Genomic DNA, 20,037 nt, shown 5'->3' with positions numbered 1-20,037 from the left:
AGTATTATACAGAATAACCATGGATCTGGAAAAATTTGGCCTCCTTTATGCACATTTTTCACATTTCTTATTATTTCTTAAATGTTATTTTAAAAAAAACACCCAGGGAAATTTGAGTTCTGTAGCACTGACTCAAAGCTTTCAGCAGAATGTCCTGGGAGGTTCTCCAGCTAGCGCAGCTCCCTGGATACCTAGGTTGTATGATACACTATTCTCTCTCTCCATCCATCTTAGTGATCCTGAAAATGGGTCACCAGAAATGTAGAGGAGTTCTCACAAGATTTTATACAGAAGATGGGTTTCAGAGAGTTTGGGGTGTGAAAGCCATTGTAAGAAAGAACCACCCAAAACAAAAGAAAAGCTTAGACAATTCCTTACAGCCATGGGATGTAAACCACACAATCAGCAATATCCATTTGAATACCACAGTTAAAACAGAAAAAGCAAGAATGCAAGTACAAAGGGAACAAAAGCGTTTTTAAACAACAACCAACTGGAGCTGTTTAAGGTAGTTAAGAAAACTACCTTAAAGGTATTTTATAACGTAAAGTAAAGATTTGGAAATATAACCCTTTCACACATACTAACGATAAATATTATTTAGAGGAACTCTACAGAAAGGCCATTTACAGAAACTTAAAATCTTGCTGTACAAATCTCGACTTTATATGTTAGGACCAGCCTACAATTTCCCTATAAATAACAGGTATTTTATTAATGGTAAATAAGATGATGTTATTTATTAATGGTAAATAAGATGATGTTATAAAAACTACTAGAGGTTCATCCTCTAAGCTGAATTTTAATCTCAGCAGAAGCAACTGATGATGTCTTCATGGCACTATAGTTATTGAAAAGTATACTTACTAACAAACAGGTCTTAGGTTTCAGTAGAAAACTCAGTTTCCAACTCAAAGCAGAGCCACAGTAGTTCAAGTAGAGTCTGAGTTCACAGGGCCCACATCACATGCTGGATCCCAGGCAGAAGAAAGCACGCCCCCCCACCGGCAGGGCACAGTCCCCCCCTACCTGCAGTGCACCAGCACAGGCCCCATTTCTGGTATCCGGGCTGCTGAGGATCTCCTCACGAAGGTCAGGACGGGGAGGGCATACTCGGGGACACCCATGTCAGGCCACTGGGTGTAGTGATACTGGATCACTACCCTTTCGTTCTGACGGCCCTTGGGGTTTCCCTTCTGACCCTGATGAGAAAGGTGAGAAAAGATATCTTTAAGGAGGGGCGGGCATTCTGTGGAAGAACCACGTCGGGGTGTCAGGAAACGAGACCCTGACCCAGTCGCCCTAACAGCTGTTCCTGGGCAAGGTGACTGCTTCTCTGGCCATCTCCTAAGCCATTAAATGGAGACAGTAACTCGCTGGATGTGAAGCACCACCGTCTCTTAAAAGAGAGGACTGTTTGTTTAAATGAAGGTTTAATGTCAGTTTTTCTGGCTTTGGAACAGCATTCTGCCTGCCAGGCCTCTATTTCCTGACTTTTGGCCTCAGGGCCTTAGTGCTTTGCTTTCATATGACCGAGGGCTGAAACTCCCATCCCTGCTGTCCATGCTCGAGGCGGTGGAAAGAGCCTGTGTGACCAGGGATTCTCAATTTCTAGAGCCAGAGGCAACAATGTCTCATTTATCTGTCACTTTCAGAAATGAATTTTTCAGGGAGTTTTCCTTTCAATGTCTGGCCTTTTTATAATTTAGTTTGGGTGAAACATCTCCCCAAATGGATCACGTGCTGAGATATCTTTTTTCTTTTATTATCAGTGCCTCTAAAAATTAATTAAAAAATATTTGTGATGACTTTGATGATTCAACACTGACCCTTGTCGGGTACGCTGGCCCTGGGCTACAAAGGCCCTTGACGGCTTTGATTTTTTCAATTCTTCTGCCAAGTCTCCTTTTTCTGTTTCCTCCTCATTTTCAGCTATGACTTTTCCTTGTTGTCAATCCTAGACTTTCTCCTCTGACCTAAGCGATTTCCAAAATTAAGTGGGTGCTGCTTAAATACCTGGAGGTTTCCTATGAGTAGGTAGGCTTCGTAACTAACTTTTCAGCTTGCTATTGGCTACCTTGAGCCAGCTAACAGCTATATTACACAGAACACAGATTAATGCAGTGCTGGTGATCTCCATACACTTCTGCCTTTCATGGCCATAACTATACGTAGAAAGGATTGTTAACCTTGGATCGTGGTTAGATGATCACTGAAAGTATACATAAAAATCTGAGTAAAAGTTCTTCTGGGGTAAGGTAGCTACAGTTTTCACCACATTCTCAAAGATGTCTAAGGCTTAATTTTTTTTTTTTTTTTTTACGACCTATTGCAATAAAGCAGTGCCATACCTAAGTTTCTGCTCAGTAACTACAGTTTCTTAATGAACATCTTTCAAGAGTTTTGAATACTGTTGTGATGATTTATGAGTCTTGCTGTGACCGTGGATTTTGAAAAAGAAACTGAGGTAACTCGAAAGCAGCATTTCCACAAAGCGTGACTCTCAGGATGTTAACAGTGCTGTAGAACAGGGTTTTACTGTTAGTTCACATTGGGAAACACGGGGCAAAACAAACTTAACGTAGGTTTCTTAACTCTCTACTCTAGTCACTGGTCATCCAGTGGAACCTTTTTCATACTTACTGATAGCAGAATCTGATTTTAGCATCTTGCAGGACTAGTATTCCCTAGAACACACTTTGGAAAACACTGCTTTAAAGCTGTCAGAAAATTGGAATTAAAAAGCCAAACTCCTAAACAGATGCTGCTGTTTTCGCACAGTCACCAAAACCTTAAGAGAACTTTTCACTTTTAAATGAAAGTTTGTTCATAAAAACATTAAAGAATTCATTCAGGCCACTTAAATTCTATTATATGCTTTGCCAATATCTTTCACACCATCCATTGATGTCAATCAAAAGAGTTGTAGGGAAAAGGAAAAAAAAAAAAAAGGCTTAAAAATACTTATTTTAAACCAAGTTGGTTGCGAGACTTGGCCTTGGTTATACAGTACTATTTTCAGACAAGTATAAAAAGAGATGCCCTCACAGCCACACCATTCCTTCAGTACCTTTTTCACTTTTGTGTTTCTGACTGAAAACCGACGAACAGTATAGCAGGCGTGTACTTTTGTGCTCTTCAGTGTGACAATGATGTTTCCATACTCCTCACTATTCTCTGTTGGCCAATACTGATCACATTTCCGCTGGGGAAAAAAGAAAAAAAAAACCCTTGAAAATCATAACTGTAATTTCTGTCGTTGATAATGCAATTTCAAATGGCAATGTTAAAGATAACACTGTCATTTAGTTGACTGAAAAAGAAGCTGCGGGCTTGGATACGTTTGGGCAAGACTGTCTGGGAAATGGGCCCAGTATCTGTGATCATCCGTGAACATATGATGTACTTGAAAGAAGACAGAAGAAAAAAGCCTGCATGTCTGACCTGTAAGAAATGGGGCTAGGATGTGCTATACAGGGAGCTTACGGACCACTTGGGAGGCTGGGCTGGACTTACACAAGGTTCCTCTTTACTGTGCGAATCCACACGCTACAAATTTGGGGCGTCAAAGGCAAAATGAGGGACTCCACTATCAGAGAAGCGCAAGTGGTTTTGAGCAGGGACCCCGAGGCTTAGCCTTTATTCCAGCCTAAACTAGCATCATCTTTTAATGTAAGCTCAAAATTCAATAAATTCTACAGTGTTAACCATCATCCAAAACAAAGGCTCTCTTCATGATGGTGTTAAGCGGACTATCCTCCCCCCAGTCTCAGCTATTCGCAGTTCTGGTGACTACACCGTGCTTCCTCTGGTTTCCCTGTTTTTGTTCCTTTTGTCCCCTGTCCTTATAATGTCCTTCCTTCTCTTTTCAGCCTGGGTAACTCCTCCTCATCACTCAAGTCTCACCTCAGATATTAGGTCCTTTACAAACTACTACAGGCACGAGGCGTTCCTTCATTTTGCAGTGTTCCTCGAGTACCCTGCTCATCTCACAGTTAAGCCAACTCATGCACGTGCTTAGCAGTCTTTCCCTCCAGACCATACACAAGGTAAGCGCAGGGAGAATACTTTTCTGTAACTCTTTACACCTGGTCAAGTTCCCACCCTGCAGGAGGCACTCCATAAATATTTTTTTGGGTGACTGTGCATGTTATAAAGACAAGAGGCTCTTACTCTTCCTTTTTCCACAAGGTTCGTAATCATGATAATGATTCCAGTGTTTTGTTCCCAAATCATCCTCCAGAAATCTTCAAATGTAGACTTTAAAGGTCCCTGGGTGGCGATGTAGGCTTTTGCTTTGTTGTAACCCTTCAAAGATGACACAGCACAAAGTAAGACAGTAGCAGTCTCCCAGAAGACCAGGGGTAATTCACGCGCGCAGACAGACTGCGGAGTCTGTTTCTAGTGAACGCTCTGTACGGTATGTGTTAAGACACACTCAGCAGTCTCTGCTGCACTCTTCAATGTTCAGAAACAGTTTATAAAAACATTTCTGACTTACATCGACATAGTTTGCATTAATGTAGTCGCTGTGCTTAGAGTCTTTTCCCGGTAAAGGTCTTAACTTCACCCTACTGTGATCATCTACAGAGGATAAGAAAGACAAAAAAAGGCGAAAATAAAATGTAGGATTCAAAAACTAGCAGCGTTCTAAAGCACAAAACAAGGCAAACATGCAATGTGGGATCTCCCAGAGGCTCCTGAGAACTAAAGTCAAAGACACAGCATTCAGTCCCATCTCAGAAAGACAGGGCCTCCTCTGAGCTCACACTCAGACCCGGGAATGTCTAAGAAATGCAAATTCAGGTCCTCATTAGTTCATGCAAAACCGTTCCAAGTTGTAATCCTCTAAAATTTCCTTGTCCTATATTTTGAAGGCAAGTACAAAGGGCTTTGATTACCCATACCCCTCGTCCCCTCCTGATTCATGCAGATATAAAAAGGTGGTGGTGTTATCAAGTTCAGAACATCTGTTTTTAGGAGATCTGGTTGCTAAATTCAGTTGGACTACCTGCCATTCCAGCAGAACCTAAGTAATTGAGGGAACCAGAGCTCCTTTTAAGAGTGATCTTATTTCAGGAACCTGAAATCAATGATCAGATTTTAGGATCCACTTAACCTTAGTTTATGAACACAAGGGGAGGGATGTCAACAAGTACTGCCAGAGACAATTCACCAAGACTGGAGAGGAGAGAAAAGTTTTTTTCTTCCTTGTTCTCTTTTTTTTTTTACCCATCCTCTTTCCCTTAGATAAATGATTAACACTCCTATTAAAAATGACATGTGGTTCTTCTAGAACATTCTCTAGAGGGAGAAGTAAAACTCTATTTACTGATGACATGACTTCATATGCAGAAAATCCTAAAGAATCTACAAAAGTAACCATTAGAACTAATGAGTTCAGCAAGGTTGCAGGATACAAAATTAATATGCAAAAATCAACTATTTCTGTGCACTAGCAATGAACAATTCAAAAATAAGAAAACAACTCCACTTAAAGTAGCATCAAAAAGAATAAAGTACTTAAGAATAAAAGAAGAGCAAGACTTGGACACTGGAAACTATGAAACACTGAAAGAAATTATTGGAAAGACATTCCATGTTTGTGTTTTGGAAGACTTAATATTGTTAAGATGGCAGTGCTCCTCAAATTACTCTACAAATTCAATGTATTACCTGTCAAAATTCCAGCTCCCTTTTTTCAGCGATTGATAAGCTGATCTTAAAATTCTTATGAAACTTGCAAGGGGCCTCAAATAGCCAAAACAGTCTTGAAAAAGAGGAACAAAGTTGAAGAACTCACGCTTCCCAATTTCAAAACTTGGAACAAAGCTGCCGTAATCAAGACAGTGTTATACTGCATCAGCACAGACATATAGATCAATGGAATAGGAATGAGAGTCCAGAAATAAACTTTACATTATGGTCAGGTGATTTTCAATAAGGGTGCCAAAACGTTTCAGTGGGGGAAAGAATATTCTTTTCAACAGACGGTGTTGGGACAACTGGATTTCCACATGCAAAAGATGAAATCGTACCCCTACTTCCCACCATATGCAAAATTAACCACAGACCTAAATGTAAGAGCTAAACTATAAAACTCTTAGAAGAAAACACGATTAGATCTTCATGATCTTGGATCAAGCAATGGTTTCTTAGATATGACACCAAAAGCACATGTGACAAGAGAAAAACATAGGTAAGCTGCACTTCAAAATTAAAAACGTCTGTGCTTCAAAGGAGACCGTTAAGAAAGTGAAAAGGCAACCCACCGAATGGGAGAAAATAATTCGCAAATCACGTATCTGATAAGGAATTTGCATCTAGAATACATAAAGAACTCTTACAACTCAACAATAAAACTTAAAAATGGGGAAAGGAATGCAATAGACATTTCTTCAAAGAAGACATACAAATGGACAGTAAGCACATGAAAAGATGTTCAGCATCAGACATTCAGACATTAGGGAAATGCAAGACAAAACCACAGTGCTGTACCACTTCACTCCTACCAGGCTGGCTAAGATAAAAACGACAGACAACAAGTGTTGACAAGGATAGGGAGAAAGCGGAACTTTCATACACTACTGGTAGAAGTGTAAAATGGTACAGCTGCTTTGGAAAACAGTATGAAAGTTCCTCCAGAGTTTAAACAGAGTTACAATATGACCCAGCAATTACACCCCTAGGTATAGACCCAAGAAATCTGAAAACATGTCCACACAGAAACTTATACGCAAATGATCATAGCAACATTATTCATAAGTCAAAAACTAGAAGCAACCCAAATGCCCATCAAGTGATGAACAAAATGTGGTATATCCATTTAATGGAGTATAATTCAGCCATAAAAACGAATAGAGTACTGCTACATGCCACAACATGGATGGACCCCAAAAACATGCTAAGTGAAAGAAGCCAGTCACAAAGGACCACCTATTGTAATGCTTTCATTTATATGAAATCTCCAGAATAGGAAAATCCATAGGGACAGAAAGTAGGTAAGTGGATGCCAGAGGCTGGGGAGAGGGGAGAATGGGGAGTGACAGCTAACAGCATGGGGTTTCTTTACGTGGTGATGAAAACGTTGGAAAATTAGAAAGTGGTGATGGTTGTACAACCCTGTGAATATACTAAAAACTAATGAACTGTACACTTAAAGCCGGTGAATTTTATGCTGTATGTGAATTAAATCTCAAAGATTAAAAAAAAATTATAAATTTTCAGTGGTCTACGTTAAATGTACCATTTTATAAAATTCTATGTAATGTGTTCTTCACCAGAGTGTACGTTAACCATAAACATCTGTGCCTCGGACCTTAACATCAAAGTATGTGTTGTCTGTCAGGACTGCCAGTGACCTGGCCCTACGTGTCCATGAACAGTGGAATTCTAGCCACAGAAACAGCCTGTGCTCCTAGAATATTCCTTGAGGCTCTCTATGAAGAATACCTTTTTGTTTAATTCCCTAACCTCTGAAATTCTCTTGACTGGAAACATGGTGGACATGACTAAGCATATGGGCCAAAAGGACCGAGTTGTCATCATTTAAGCTACAGACCCAGTCTTGGAGAGATTGCTTTGAAATTCAGCTTACTTGATCCAGTCCCCAATACTTCTACTTTTACTAAAAGGAGTTGGCTCTCACCAGTTAAAACCAACATCAAGATAGCCAAGTGACATTCAACCCTGAATAAAAATTTAACCCTTCATGGTCACATTTTGACTCTCAATACCTCATGTGAAATCACTTCGTGAACACAGGGATGTTGAGAACATTTTCTTCCGGACACTTCATAGGCTACCTGAGCTCTGACAGCCTGTTAAGAGAGTAAGAGGGGTGGCGTGCAGAAAATGTTGCTGCATCTTATACACTGTTGAAGATGAGCTAATGAGACATTAGCTTCAATGTCGTTCTTTCCTGGCACCCCGATTCTGAAAGCCTGGCTCTTAGATTACGGCCAGCACGAAGATTCCATTTCCTCGAAGCTGACGATAGTTTAAAGTTCATTACTCACAGGCTAAAATGTTGATGTATCTGTTCTTGTGCTTGTTATCTGGATGATTGGAATGTTCTGCGGTGATGTTCATATCAGCTGTACAGCGTTGGACTTCCTAGAGAAGAAAATAAACAACAAGACGTTAGACATGCTTTAGACAGCTAACAAGAATGTCTCAGAAAGAAAGGAACTACGTACATCCAAACGCCCAAGGATTGACTCCTCCTAATCACAGCCATCATTACCTCCCAGACCCAACTTCAGGAATACGGATTGCCATATTCATAACAAGCATATGAAGGATGTGAGGAAGGGTTAGGGATTTTCTCCAGTCATTAATTCATCAATCACCTACTTTATTCTAAATTTTGTCCTAGGCATGAGGATACAAAAGCAAAAAAAAAAAAAAAAATTTTTGAAGAAGTCACAGTCCAATGGGTGAGAAAACATGCAAAAAGATAATGACAGTCGAATGTGATTAATGGAAAAAAGGCCTGAAGAAACTATGAAGGGAGAATAGAGGAAGACTTTCGACAGGAGACAAGGCACATGGGTCTTAGAGGATGAACAAGAACATCCCAGGCAGAGGGAACAGTATGTGCAGAGCCTGGAGGCAGAAATACAATCTCCACCTTGCTTTGCAATAAGCTTATGGCCCTTATTGCCCGTTTTATAACTATCAGTCCACAAATTGATTATAAAAACTCAGTCCTCAATTTACAGCGCAACTAATTGTCATATCTGGCTCAGATACGTATGGCCCTGAAAAAGTATTTGTGAACTCAAATTTTATTTAAATTATCCTTCGGTAGAAAAATAGCACTGGAAGAAGCAACTCTTGTCAGCTACCGTGGGTATAAACATCATCCATTAGCCTAATTCAAGGTTGCTGAAAAGCCAGATTTTTCTACACTGTAGGGTTTAAATCCCAGAAAGTACGGGAGATAACAAATAAGGGAAGTCATTAGCAGTGCACATCTGCTACGAAGAGCAGGAGCAAAGTGACACAAAATCATCAGGAGAAATGTTTTACACGTAACAGATGTAACAGAGTTTAGGAGAACACAGACTTGTCACAAAGGAGTTGCATAGCAATTATGGATGTTTTCCACTGCGGTGACATTAAGCATAATGACAATTAGGAACTGTTTGTCTTTTATATTCACAAAGTCCTTCCCGTGAGGAGTCCCCCTCTTCTCTCCAAGAAGGAACTCACCGTAATCAAAGAATGTAACTAAGGTGTAAAAACAAAGGGTTACTATCTGTTCAAAGAAGCCGTACTCATGGACACTCCAATTCTTGGAAGCTATATACGGAATTTTTTAATAATTGTAGGCCTTTCTGTTTGTCCATTAAAAAAAAAAAAAGCCCTATAGGCGTTAATTCAACATTCCTTTCTAGGGAAAGTGTGTGTTTTATGCAACACTTCTTACCCCTCCTTACAAGCTGTGATAAGCTCTGATATTTTCCATTCTATTCGAAAATGGTTTATAACCTACAGTTCGGCAAACACTGGTTCAGAGGGCCTCGAGGCTGTCTTTGTTTTTCTTTTCTTTAAAATGAGATAATAAAGTGTGGGTACAAAGTATAAATCTGGTATTTTAACATCTACAGGAACATAAGCAGGCTAGTCGTACTTGGAATATGTGGGGGAAGTACCTTAACAGCCTGAAGCATACTCTTTGAATAGTTTCAAGGGCAGAAAACCTTTGAAAATGGATTTGTAAACTGGAAGACATTAATTCGATCTACACACAAATCCCTGAATGAGCCGCCGTTCTTTTGTTTCCGGGTTTTGGAGGTCATAACTTTGGTATGTACCTTTTCAGGGACATGTTGCTCAGATACGCTAAGAGATTTTCGTTTAAGTACCTTACTTTTGGTTTTGCTTTGTTTTCTGATATTTTTCCCCTGTTGTGTGCAGCTGACCACTCTAGATATGGGCTGGGTTTGACCCTCTATTGTAACGGAATTGACCAAGCCTGCTTGGGAGCAGCTGTCTGCACTGTTTAAAGCCATCATTCAATATGGCCAATCAGACCCTTTGTTATCTAATACCCTTGCCTCTTTCACTTTTCCAATTATGTGAATGACAGAAAACAAAGAATAGTCATAAATAATGTTAACTCTGATTTTATTAGAACCCAAGCGGTTTGCCTAAGGCCTTCTGATTTTGTCTTTGGGATAATAATGTCATCTGTAATTCTTGCAGAGCTGCCTGGCTCATTCAGGAACTGATAATATCTGATCCTGGCATGCCTTTTTCCCATCAGAACTGGCATTTCACAGTTAATGTGATTTCAATGGGTGTTAAAACCCTTTAGAGTGACTCTGGCTTAGGGAGTGTGTATAGTCAAGTTACCTGTTCGGCACTCTGATAAACAGTTTAAGGTTTAAGCGTGTTTGTTATTTTACTGTCTTTATAACAAAGCTGGAACTCTTAGAATGGATGTTCTGAGTACTAACAGGCATACAGCCCCAACTGAGGGCCAACTGAAAACAGGAAGCTTAAAATAAAGTAAAAACTAAAAAAAACACTAAAAGTTGGTGTACCTAGAATCCTTGGGAGATGGTTGGCAGATGGCTAGAAATAGGCTAAGTAAGTGTGTGCCTGGAGTCATTTACATGAGGGGCTGTCGAATGAGCCCATGAAAACCTACAGTCCTATCGTTCTGTGGCTCGATTAAAAAATAACTGGACAAAATACACCTAGAAATCTTTCAGATTACTGTACTCAGTTTCACAAAGCAAGCTAAGTAGAAAAGACTTTGAACCTGGAGACCACTTACTAGACTGAGTGTTTATACTGTTCTTAGGAAACTCTGGTGGTGTAGTGGTTAAGAGCTCAGCTGCTAACCAAAAGGTCAGCAGTTCGAATACACCAGGCGCTCCCTGGAAACCCTATGGGGCAGTTCTGCTCTGTCCTTTAGGGTCGCTATGACAGCAGTGGGTTTGGGTTTTTATACTGTCCTTGGTGCCTGCATTCAGGCAGTCTACAGTTGTGGTCAGGGGTATGTTCTGTGGCAGACAGACGGGTTCAGTTCATGACTGACCCAGTGTTTCCACCGTGTCTGATGCAAAGCTGGCCGTGGTGGGTGCTGGTGACACTGGGTCTTCCTGCCTCTCTTCTCTGCTCAGGCTGCAAACTACTGCCAGGCTGATTTTCTGCAAATGTTGCTTTGATTCTGTTAATCCCTTACTCCGAAACCTCTGGAGAGATTCCAAATTCCTCACCCAGGCTTTCAAGGCCCCATCCCATGTTCCAGCAACTCCCTTCCCAATGCCAGACGGTTTGAACTCTGTGCCCTTTGAAAAGCCCACACGACTTCCTACTCTTTGCTGGACTGCCATTGCCCTTGCTAAGAGCGCCTCTCCTCCTCTCCCCCATCCGAATCCACATGTCCCTACCTGAAATGACTGCCTGCCTTCCTGGAAGACCAACCCATCTTACAGCCTACCACACAGTGCCTTGCATCCTGCAGCTCCTCTATAAAATAGTAAAATTTTTCATGAACAATTTGCGAAATTTGGCTTACTGTCTTTTTCCCCTCACCCTTCCTAAAATTGACTTAACCAATGATTTTCTTCATACTGAGGGTTTTAAAATGCTTTTCTTTCTGATATTTAAGACCCAAGCTGGCATTTACTCCTGGAGGCTCAGGAGACTGTATGGGGTCACTTTCTGCCATCTTGCAGGTGGCCAGTCTTTATGCAGCAGCGCACCTCTGTCCCGAGGCTCCCCTATTACATGTCATCCACAACGCTGGCGTTCTCCATTTTACATAATGCTATTGTGGTCACCGTTCCCTCGGCGGCTGGGCTCAGGTGGACAAAGCTTTGTTCTCTTGATTTAAGATGAACGACCAGCCCATGTTTAGCTCAGCTGGAGTTAATTGTAACAGAGGTGATCCCCTCAAGGATCCCATCAAGGGCCTCTGGCCCCCTGGCCTCATCTCTGCACTTGGCCTTTAAACTTCTGATTCTGCTGGCCTCTGCCTAGTAATTCTGTCATCTCACAAAGACTCGGAGCTCCCTCCCTTTGGAAGAGTTTGCTAGCACTGTGCCTTTGGAAGCCTGGTGGATTATGACTGTGGAGGCCAGGAAGAGGCTGTTAATCTCTTCACACTCTTCCTGGGAAACCGCTCCCCGGGAAGGAGAGTGAGGCTGAAGGCCGCTCTGGCGGCCAAGGAAACAGAGTCACCGACCACTCTCCCGAGACGAGGACTGATGTTATTGCCAGTGACTGCAGAGTGTGCGATGTCGCCAGCTTTTTACAGTCTCCAAAATGTATCTGACAAGGACAAAAAGCTTGCTGTCAGCATCACCTCTAGATGAAGACTCAAAATTACCAGGGAATAGCTTTCCTCACTCTCCTCCAAGCAGCAAAGTTCTGAAAATATGACAGCTATTCACCAAAGATTTGCTTACTTCCATCCAAGATTTTCAAATGCCACGTGGCAAATAGAACTTTCACTGAAATACCCGGTCAACATTCCCAAGTTGCCCTTGTCGTCTGCACTCCGGAACTGTATGCCTGCGTTACGGCACTGACTTGGCTCTGCCCTGTGTCCACTGTAGCTGGGTACACTCTGCTCTCCCCAACTAGCTAAACTCCCTGAGGGCGAGGACTCCGTCTGGTTCATCTTTACACCTTATAGTATGCCCAGAGAATGGCAGGTAGTCAGCAACTTTAGATGAATTCTCTCCTGTAAATGTTAAGTGGTACATTTCTATAAGTTTAAGACATCTTCTCTAATTTTAGCCAGGCTCCTGGTTAGATGTTTTGTAAGATCTTTATAACTGAGATTCTCACCAATATGGAAGGAACCTAGACAGTAAGATCATGAAATGAGCAAGCACTCTGCCTCCTGATCTCGCCTGCCCCCTCCCCTTTTCTGGCCGCCATCACACAGTCCGTCTTAGGCTGTCTTGGTAATCTCGGCTATTTCTCCCTCCAGCTTCAGCTCATTACAGGACATCGCTTTACTGAGAATCTGGACAGCCTCGAGGTTACAGATGGGGCTCCAGTCAGACAGTCTCTTGGCCTTAAACCCTACCGCTGCCATTTCAAAACGTAGCCACGCGACGCCTCAGTTTTCTCACGGGTGAAGTTTTCACACCTGTAAGAGTGGGACAGTTAAACAGCACCCACCACGTCAAACAGCTGTGAGGAACAAGTGAAGTAACCCAGGCACCAAAACAAACCTCTGCCCCTTCTGATTCACGGCGACCCCACGTGTGCAGAGTAGAACTGCTCCATAGGGTTGGCAAGGCTCTGACCTTTCGGAAGCAGATTGCCAGGCCTTTCTTCTGAGGTACCTCTGGGTGGGTCTGAACTGTCCACCTTTCAATTAGTGGTGCTTACCCGTTTGTGCTACCCAGGGGCTCCTAATACCCTATGCGCAGTGCTCAGCCTGTGTGGCCAGCAGTATTCCACATAAGTGGACCTGGAACTCGGGGGCTGTTTAAAGTGGACTTTAAACAAAATCTCTTCTCCTATACTTCCTCACACGGCATGTTACTGTCTGTTGTTTACAGAACAAGAGCATTTCTCCTGCCTTTTCTTAAACTACCGGTTACCAATTTTCCCTTCTAGCAGCACTGCCAAGAAGAAATGATACCACTGCCTTTAAAATACTTTGAATTTTCCCCAAATCAGAAGGATGCAGTGTATTACTGAGGTTTTTTTACTGTCATAGTCCCTCCTTTATGTTGTTGCCTTCCCATTCTTTTCAGGAGAAAGGTTATTCTTCCTATTCTCAATGGCTCTGATTTGAAGCCTTTCAAAGCGGGAGACGGGGTGAAAGGACTGCAGGAGAACAATGTCCCCTCTCTCCCTGCCCCCAACACTCCATCCCCATGACTATCAGCGAATAATACTTAGCTATGAAGTTCAATCTGGGAGATGAAAGCTTTGGGCCACAGTATTTTTTCAGGATAGAAATAGGCTGCAGATGCCAAGGATTTGATGACAGGCGTGATTTTGACGCAGCAAAGCCCATTTTAAGTCAGCTCAAGTTTACAGAGGTGTAGCTGATTATTTAGAATAATTAAATGGTGTCAAAACCAGCTGTGATGAATAGCACCGGGGTCTCAAATCATAAATAATTGAGAAACCAGAGTTGCATTTGATCATCCTGATCAAATTCTGTTCTCCAGGGGCTCAATGTTTGTCCTGAATACCATCAACATTGTTAAATGCCTCAATATTCTTACTCAGTCATCCAGCTAGCAGTCAATTGAACTAAATCACTTTCACACCACACACATTTGCTGTCCGCATGAATACAAAATGTTTGACTGAAACCATGTTCTTTGTAGTCGAACAGGCACCTTTCTGGTGAGCATCTAATAGCATCATTAAATACTTGGACTGTTTCTGTTTGCTCCATAAAACATACGAGTTTGCAGAGTGAATCCGAGCGTTCCCTCTCCCTATCACCTTTGCTTACATTCTGCTCAAAACAAAACAACAACAAACAAACACAAAAGTAAAAGATTTAATTTAAAGTGAGGTGTTAGTAAAATCGCCTTTACGATAGCCTTTAGAGACTCCCACTTTGCATAGAGACGGCAGCTCTCGGTCCTGTTTGTATTTCTCATTGTTCCTGCAAGGTAACTGCACCTCTCAGCTGCATGGCTCCGCCATGGCCCAGCGTGCTGACCTCCTACCACCTCGCTGGATTCCCATAATCAGTTTTGTGAAAAGAGGTGCGCAGGTTAGCGTCATCAGCATTTCCATTTGACAGTGGGAAGGAGACAGACACTGACTTACCCACGAAGCTAGAAGACAGCAGAGCTGCCATGAAAACTTGGCCTTCTCAGCACCACTCTGGCTGCCAGAGACGCGCCTTCATGAGGTGCCTCAGTGAAGAAAAGGGCATTCTGTTTAATAGCTCCCATTGACACCTTGTCACTGCTGAGCTGGCACGGAACCCAGAGCTGGCAGGGGGTGCATGCCGCTCTCTACCTTGTTTCCTACACACCAGCTCTTACAATCGTAAGGCTATGTTAACCCATGTCTTCTCTCCAAGGCTCGCTAATCATGAAGACAACAAGAGTCAGCCTTTGCATGGTGCTCAACAGTTAACCCAGCACTTCCAGAGATGTTAATCATTTACTTTTTCCAACAACTCTGGGATGCAGGTGGCACTGGCACCTTTTTTTTACGAACGAGGACACTGGGGATCAGAGGGATGAAGCAATTGGCCCAAGGATTACGAAGTTCACTGTTGGTGGGACTAACATCCAAGTCCTCAGACTTCACATCCGCTGTCTCCACTCCGCCCTGTGCATCCCAGAAACGACGTGGGATTGGGGCCGCTGCTCTGCATCACAACCGTTGTTTGAAGTTAGAATTAAAATGCAGGAAGAACGTGAACAATGATCCCCGCCCGTTTGCCTCTTCTCGACCACGAAGTCTGTTCTCCTGTAGAAGTGCACGTTCAGGACAAATGCAACCGACTCCTTTTCCCTCATTTTTATGGGGAACAGATGCCTGTTAAAATTATAGGTGTAAAGAGAAAAGAAAACAACCGTCTCCACTTTCTACCGTTATTGCTTTCTTATGCTTGGAATACATTTGGTCAAAGATTATAAAAATCCCTGTAAAAGAAGAGTTAGGATTCTGGAAGTTAATTTCTAGTTTTGAAACATACCTCAAAGTCCTCGGAGAATCCGTGCTGGTTATCAGAATAGAGCTCCCCGATGTGTTTAACAAACTGTTTGACAGGAACAGCTTCCATGTCATCTGTGGGGATAAGATGATATTCAGAGTCACACAGATAAAACTGCTGTGAAACAAATGACATGGATAAGGGATTATTTTAGACAAATATTGGATTTTTGCAAAGACTGATACAGTTGAATCACCTGAAGCAGAGGTCCTCAAGAAAAGCCAAAGGATCTATTTTACATGGGAAGCTCATTAGGACTTGAATGCCTATAGGCCAGGTTACATATGCTTTTTCAAAAAAGGTAGGCAGAGGATCCCCTTTATTTTCTACATTCAAGGCAATGTACATAGTTAAATTACCACATCATAATTAAAAATCTGAACTTGCCAAAGGTACCTCTTTGCCAAGAAATTTTATCACAACCTAGGGTTTTTGTTTTTTTAATTGCTGTTCAATGGGGTCCAGCTTGAACTTGGAGCAATTAAGTTCTGTTTCCAATCTTTGCAGTCTAAGCAATGTTTCACACACAATTAGGGAGAGGCCATTGTACCAGCTGGCTTCGGGTATGATGCCATCTATCTTTAAGTGCTCAGATTTTAGTTCAAGACAGCTGTGTCTATATGATGCCAAATAATCAGTTTGACTGAATTAACTGGATTTTTTTGGTGTTGACAGACTAGGTATAGATTCAGGAAGACTCCATGTTCCAACTGATCATAGCATGTCCCTTTCATTTCAAATGGACACGTACAGTTCTTAGCCCAAAGGAGGTCTGAAGCTGTATCTACCCAGGTCCAAATCTGAGACCTGAGTATTGCTGCAGAGCTGCCACACCCAACCTAGTGGAGCTCCCCAACCTCCTTCCTGCCTTCTCCCTCGAATCCCACCCCCCCAAATATTTCCTTTTAAAAATACTCTGCCGAATTTGAGATAAACAACAGACATGACATTTACTTTATTCAGAGTGAAAGATCTTTGGCAAACGCACAAACATCTAAACTGCCACAGATGCTTTTCTTAGCAAAGGGTATGAAGATCTGTATGTGTAAATGAGGTCCTACTTTGGCAAGAATTTCATAGATCCAGGCCTGACAATCTGATTTCTCTTCATCTGGTGACAGTTAACACGGACTATGTCATTCCTTCTCTACTTTCTTTCGAGAGAGCAAAACTCCAGCGTGGCTTTTTGCATCTATTGACATTTTCAAACTTGAATCCTTCTTAAGGGGGAAAATCGCATCTCTTATACTTCATTTAAGGAAGGCAACTTGTATGTTCATAATCCGACTCACTTAGCATAGAAATGTTGCTTCACCAAATAGGTGGTGCTCTGTAAGCCAGGTTCTTTCTGCGTGAACCATTAAAGACCTAATCATTTTAATAGGCAACCTTATGAAAAAATTCCAAGTTATTTACAAATATTTCAGGATCGAAGATGTTCATGAATATGCAATCATTCTACGCACCCAAGAAATCTATAGCACCCATAATGATGTAACCAGCATTAACAAAGCAAGCAGTGCCAAAACGTTTCCCACGAATATTTAGCAGAATGCACAGTTCAAGGAAAATGTCCAAAATTATTTGATCACTTCACCAAAAATGTTTAGAAGCAAATTCTACAATCAAGCGGTCATGAAACGATCTCAAATCAACCGTAGAAAAGGGTCACTATGCACAAAACTGGAGTCTCCAAGAGATAAACCCAAGGATCAGCATGTTTGGACAAGAGACAAGCCCCACAAAGACCCTCGTACACAGGCTGCAGCGGTTCTCGCCTGTTCGTGTAGAATTCGCAAGAGCAGAGAAATATAGCTGAGAATATAACAGGCTGAGGGCAACATGTATTCCTTAATGATAACTTGAACTTCTAGATGCCCAGTAAACTTAGGATGCCATGATTACCACAGACTGTAATTCTAAATAAGGGGGAAAAACCCAACACGTCAGCTTTAGAGTTATTTTACTCTGCGAGGTAAAATCCACAGCATTTTAAAGGTCACAGGCCACCTCAAATCATTAAAAGAAATGCTTTTAGGTTTACAGTTGACTATTTTTTCCCGCAAAGTGCTCAACTGTGATATCCCAGCTGATGCCATAACACGCCCAGAGACTGGCCTGTCTGCTACTCCCTATGGCGAGATGCAGCACAAATCCAGCAGAGCCTGGGATGAGAATCTCGGAAATATATGATTCACTACTCTCTCCAATTGGCTTCTTTATCCAAGTGAGTCTAACCCCGTGGCCCCGGGTTCCCAGGCTCTACCAGTAAGGTTGTCAAACTCTCAGACAGGCAGGTGCACACTCACCTACGTGCACACACCTGCGTCTGCACCAAGCAGCGTTGGCTTCCCAGTTAAGACGCTGTCTGTCCTTCAGTTAGGATGATGTGGCCAAGGGGTCATAAATCTTTCCTCCCTACATATTAAGACGAATAGAAGCCTACGACTAATTAGAAGTCCTAATAGTTTTCCTCTTCTCTCAACATGAGCCAGATCAGTAATTATAAAATTACTGTAACTAGCAGAAGGCCAGACAGTTAGGACAGCAGCATAGTCCTGATCTGCTCCGTTTTCTCTGGGAAGGCCGTGTATTGTAAGAAGATATCCATCCGTAAGATATTATTTCCACCTAAACATCTGAGTTACATCAACGATGGTGGATGAGGCTCTTTCTAAATACTTTCTATGCACTGTTGTTGCTGTTAGGTGCTGTCGGCTCTGACTCATGGTGACCCCACGTACAACAGGACGAAACGCTGCCTGGTCCTGCGCCATCTTCACAATCACTGGTATGCTTGAGTCCACTGCTGCAGCCACTGTGTATTTTGAGTGCCTTCCAACATAGAGGGCTCATATTCCAGACTATATCAGACAGTATTCTATAGTGATTCATGGAGTTTTCATTGGCTAATTTTCAGAAGGAGACTGCCAGGCTTCTTTTCCCAGTCTTAGTCTGGAAGTTCTTCTGAAGCCTGTCCACCGTGGGTGAGCCTGCTGGTATCTGAAATACCTGTGGCATAGCTTCCAGCATCAGAATAACATACAAGCCACCACAGTACAGGACACTCACATGTATTTAGTCCTCTCAACAACCCTACGAGATAAGCACTATCATCATACCCATGTCACAGCTGAGAAGCAGGCACAGAAAGGTAAGCTGAAGGCTGGGGTGTGGCAGAGGAAAGCGGCCAGAGACCCAGAGCGCTCTGACTCAGAGTAGTTACTGTGTGGGTCGCAGTGACTGGGACACCACTGGATGAAGCATGTACTGAGCACCTAGGACTCAGCCAGGTATCAGGGAGATGTGGTGGAGAAGCGGTGAACCTAAGAAACCGAGATCAAGACAGTGTCTGAGGATTCCATGATGAAGACTCCAAGCACCATGGAAGGGATGGATTTGATGACTTAGGTAAGATAGCCCTTACTGAAGTGATGGTTGTGGGAGCATGAAGAAAAAAAGATGGGCTGGAATCCAGGTGATGATATTTTCACTGCCTGAATGAAGATGACAAAGGTTAGATGGAAGATTGTTAGGGTATCACAAAGACAGTCTAACAACACAGCCAGTACATGAGCTCATTTATCAAGCCCTTCCTGGTTGCAGGGACTGTGCTAAGTGCATCGTTGATCTTTAGAAGAACTAGGTGCTGGACACATTGTTATCCTCATGTTACACATAAGAAAACTGAGTGAGCCTGTCCAAACCTGTAAGTGACAGAGCTGATATTGGAACCCAGGTGGACAGAGACCAAAGCCCATGCTCCCATGCACTGTGACAGACTTTCTGACTTCATCCTCAGAGCTCCAGATCTCGAGGAAGAGCAAAGACTTAAGCAGTGAGAGTATCTCAGTTAATCCGATGAAATGTTTATAAATTTTGTGACAATATTTCCACTTCTAGAATTTTCAGATACCAATAGTTGAAATGAGGCAGAGTGGGGCCACCACTGCTATCACCTAATCACCCCGCTATAAAATGGATCTATATTCAGCTGCGAATCAGAAGTTGATCATGGACTTATTGCGATTAGAACAGTTTGTATGCTCAGTTCCAAGACTTTCGCCTTCTGTGGTTGGAATTATGCTCTGTCAGTAAGAGGCCTTTTATTTCAACCAGTTAATGACAATATGACCACTTCTGATGAAGCTTGATATCAGACTCTGGCTTGGAGGCACCAAAAGCAGAGTATTAGAAGAGGCTGAACTGATGGCGGTGGCTTCTACTGAGAAGAAAGTTCCAACGCTGAGAGATTCGAGGGGAAACCAGAGCCAAGTAATGTCGACAACAAAGTTAATACCACGGGGAAGAAAGAACAATGCATTGGAACATAAAGAAAAGCTATTTCCAAAGTCTTCAGT

The 20,037-nt window shown here is 42.3% G+C and overlaps 1 protein-coding gene across 2 annotated transcripts in view; it reads right to left on the bottom strand.

The window, feature by feature from the left end:
* The window catches only part of PTPRG (protein tyrosine phosphatase receptor type G), a 786,467-nt gene that overhangs the window by 23,951 nt on the left and 742,479 nt on the right, over positions 1 to 20,037 (bottom strand). For both annotated transcript variants that reach the window (XM_004368651.2, XM_023727702.1), the window contains 6 exons: positions 15,659 to 15,750; positions 8,019 to 8,115; positions 4,502 to 4,584; positions 4,174 to 4,308; positions 3,071 to 3,205; positions 1,030 to 1,202 (listed from right to left, as the gene is read on the bottom strand). In XM_004368651.2, coding sequence (XP_004368708.1) covers positions 1,030 to 1,202; positions 3,071 to 3,205; positions 4,174 to 4,308; positions 4,502 to 4,584; positions 8,019 to 8,115; positions 15,659 to 15,750 — 715 coding nt within the window. The remainder of the gene's footprint in view (positions 1 to 1,029; positions 1,203 to 3,070; positions 3,206 to 4,173; positions 4,309 to 4,501; positions 4,585 to 8,018; positions 8,116 to 15,658; positions 15,751 to 20,037) is intronic.

The sequence above is a fragment of the Trichechus manatus genome, unplaced genomic scaffold (assembly GCF_000243295.1).
Source record: "Trichechus manatus latirostris isolate Lorelei unplaced genomic scaffold, TriManLat1.0 scaffold00001, whole genome shotgun sequence".
Taxonomy (NCBI): Eukaryota; Metazoa; Chordata; class Mammalia; order Sirenia; family Trichechidae; genus Trichechus; species Trichechus manatus.
This window is presented reverse-complemented; position numbering and strand designations above follow the sequence as displayed.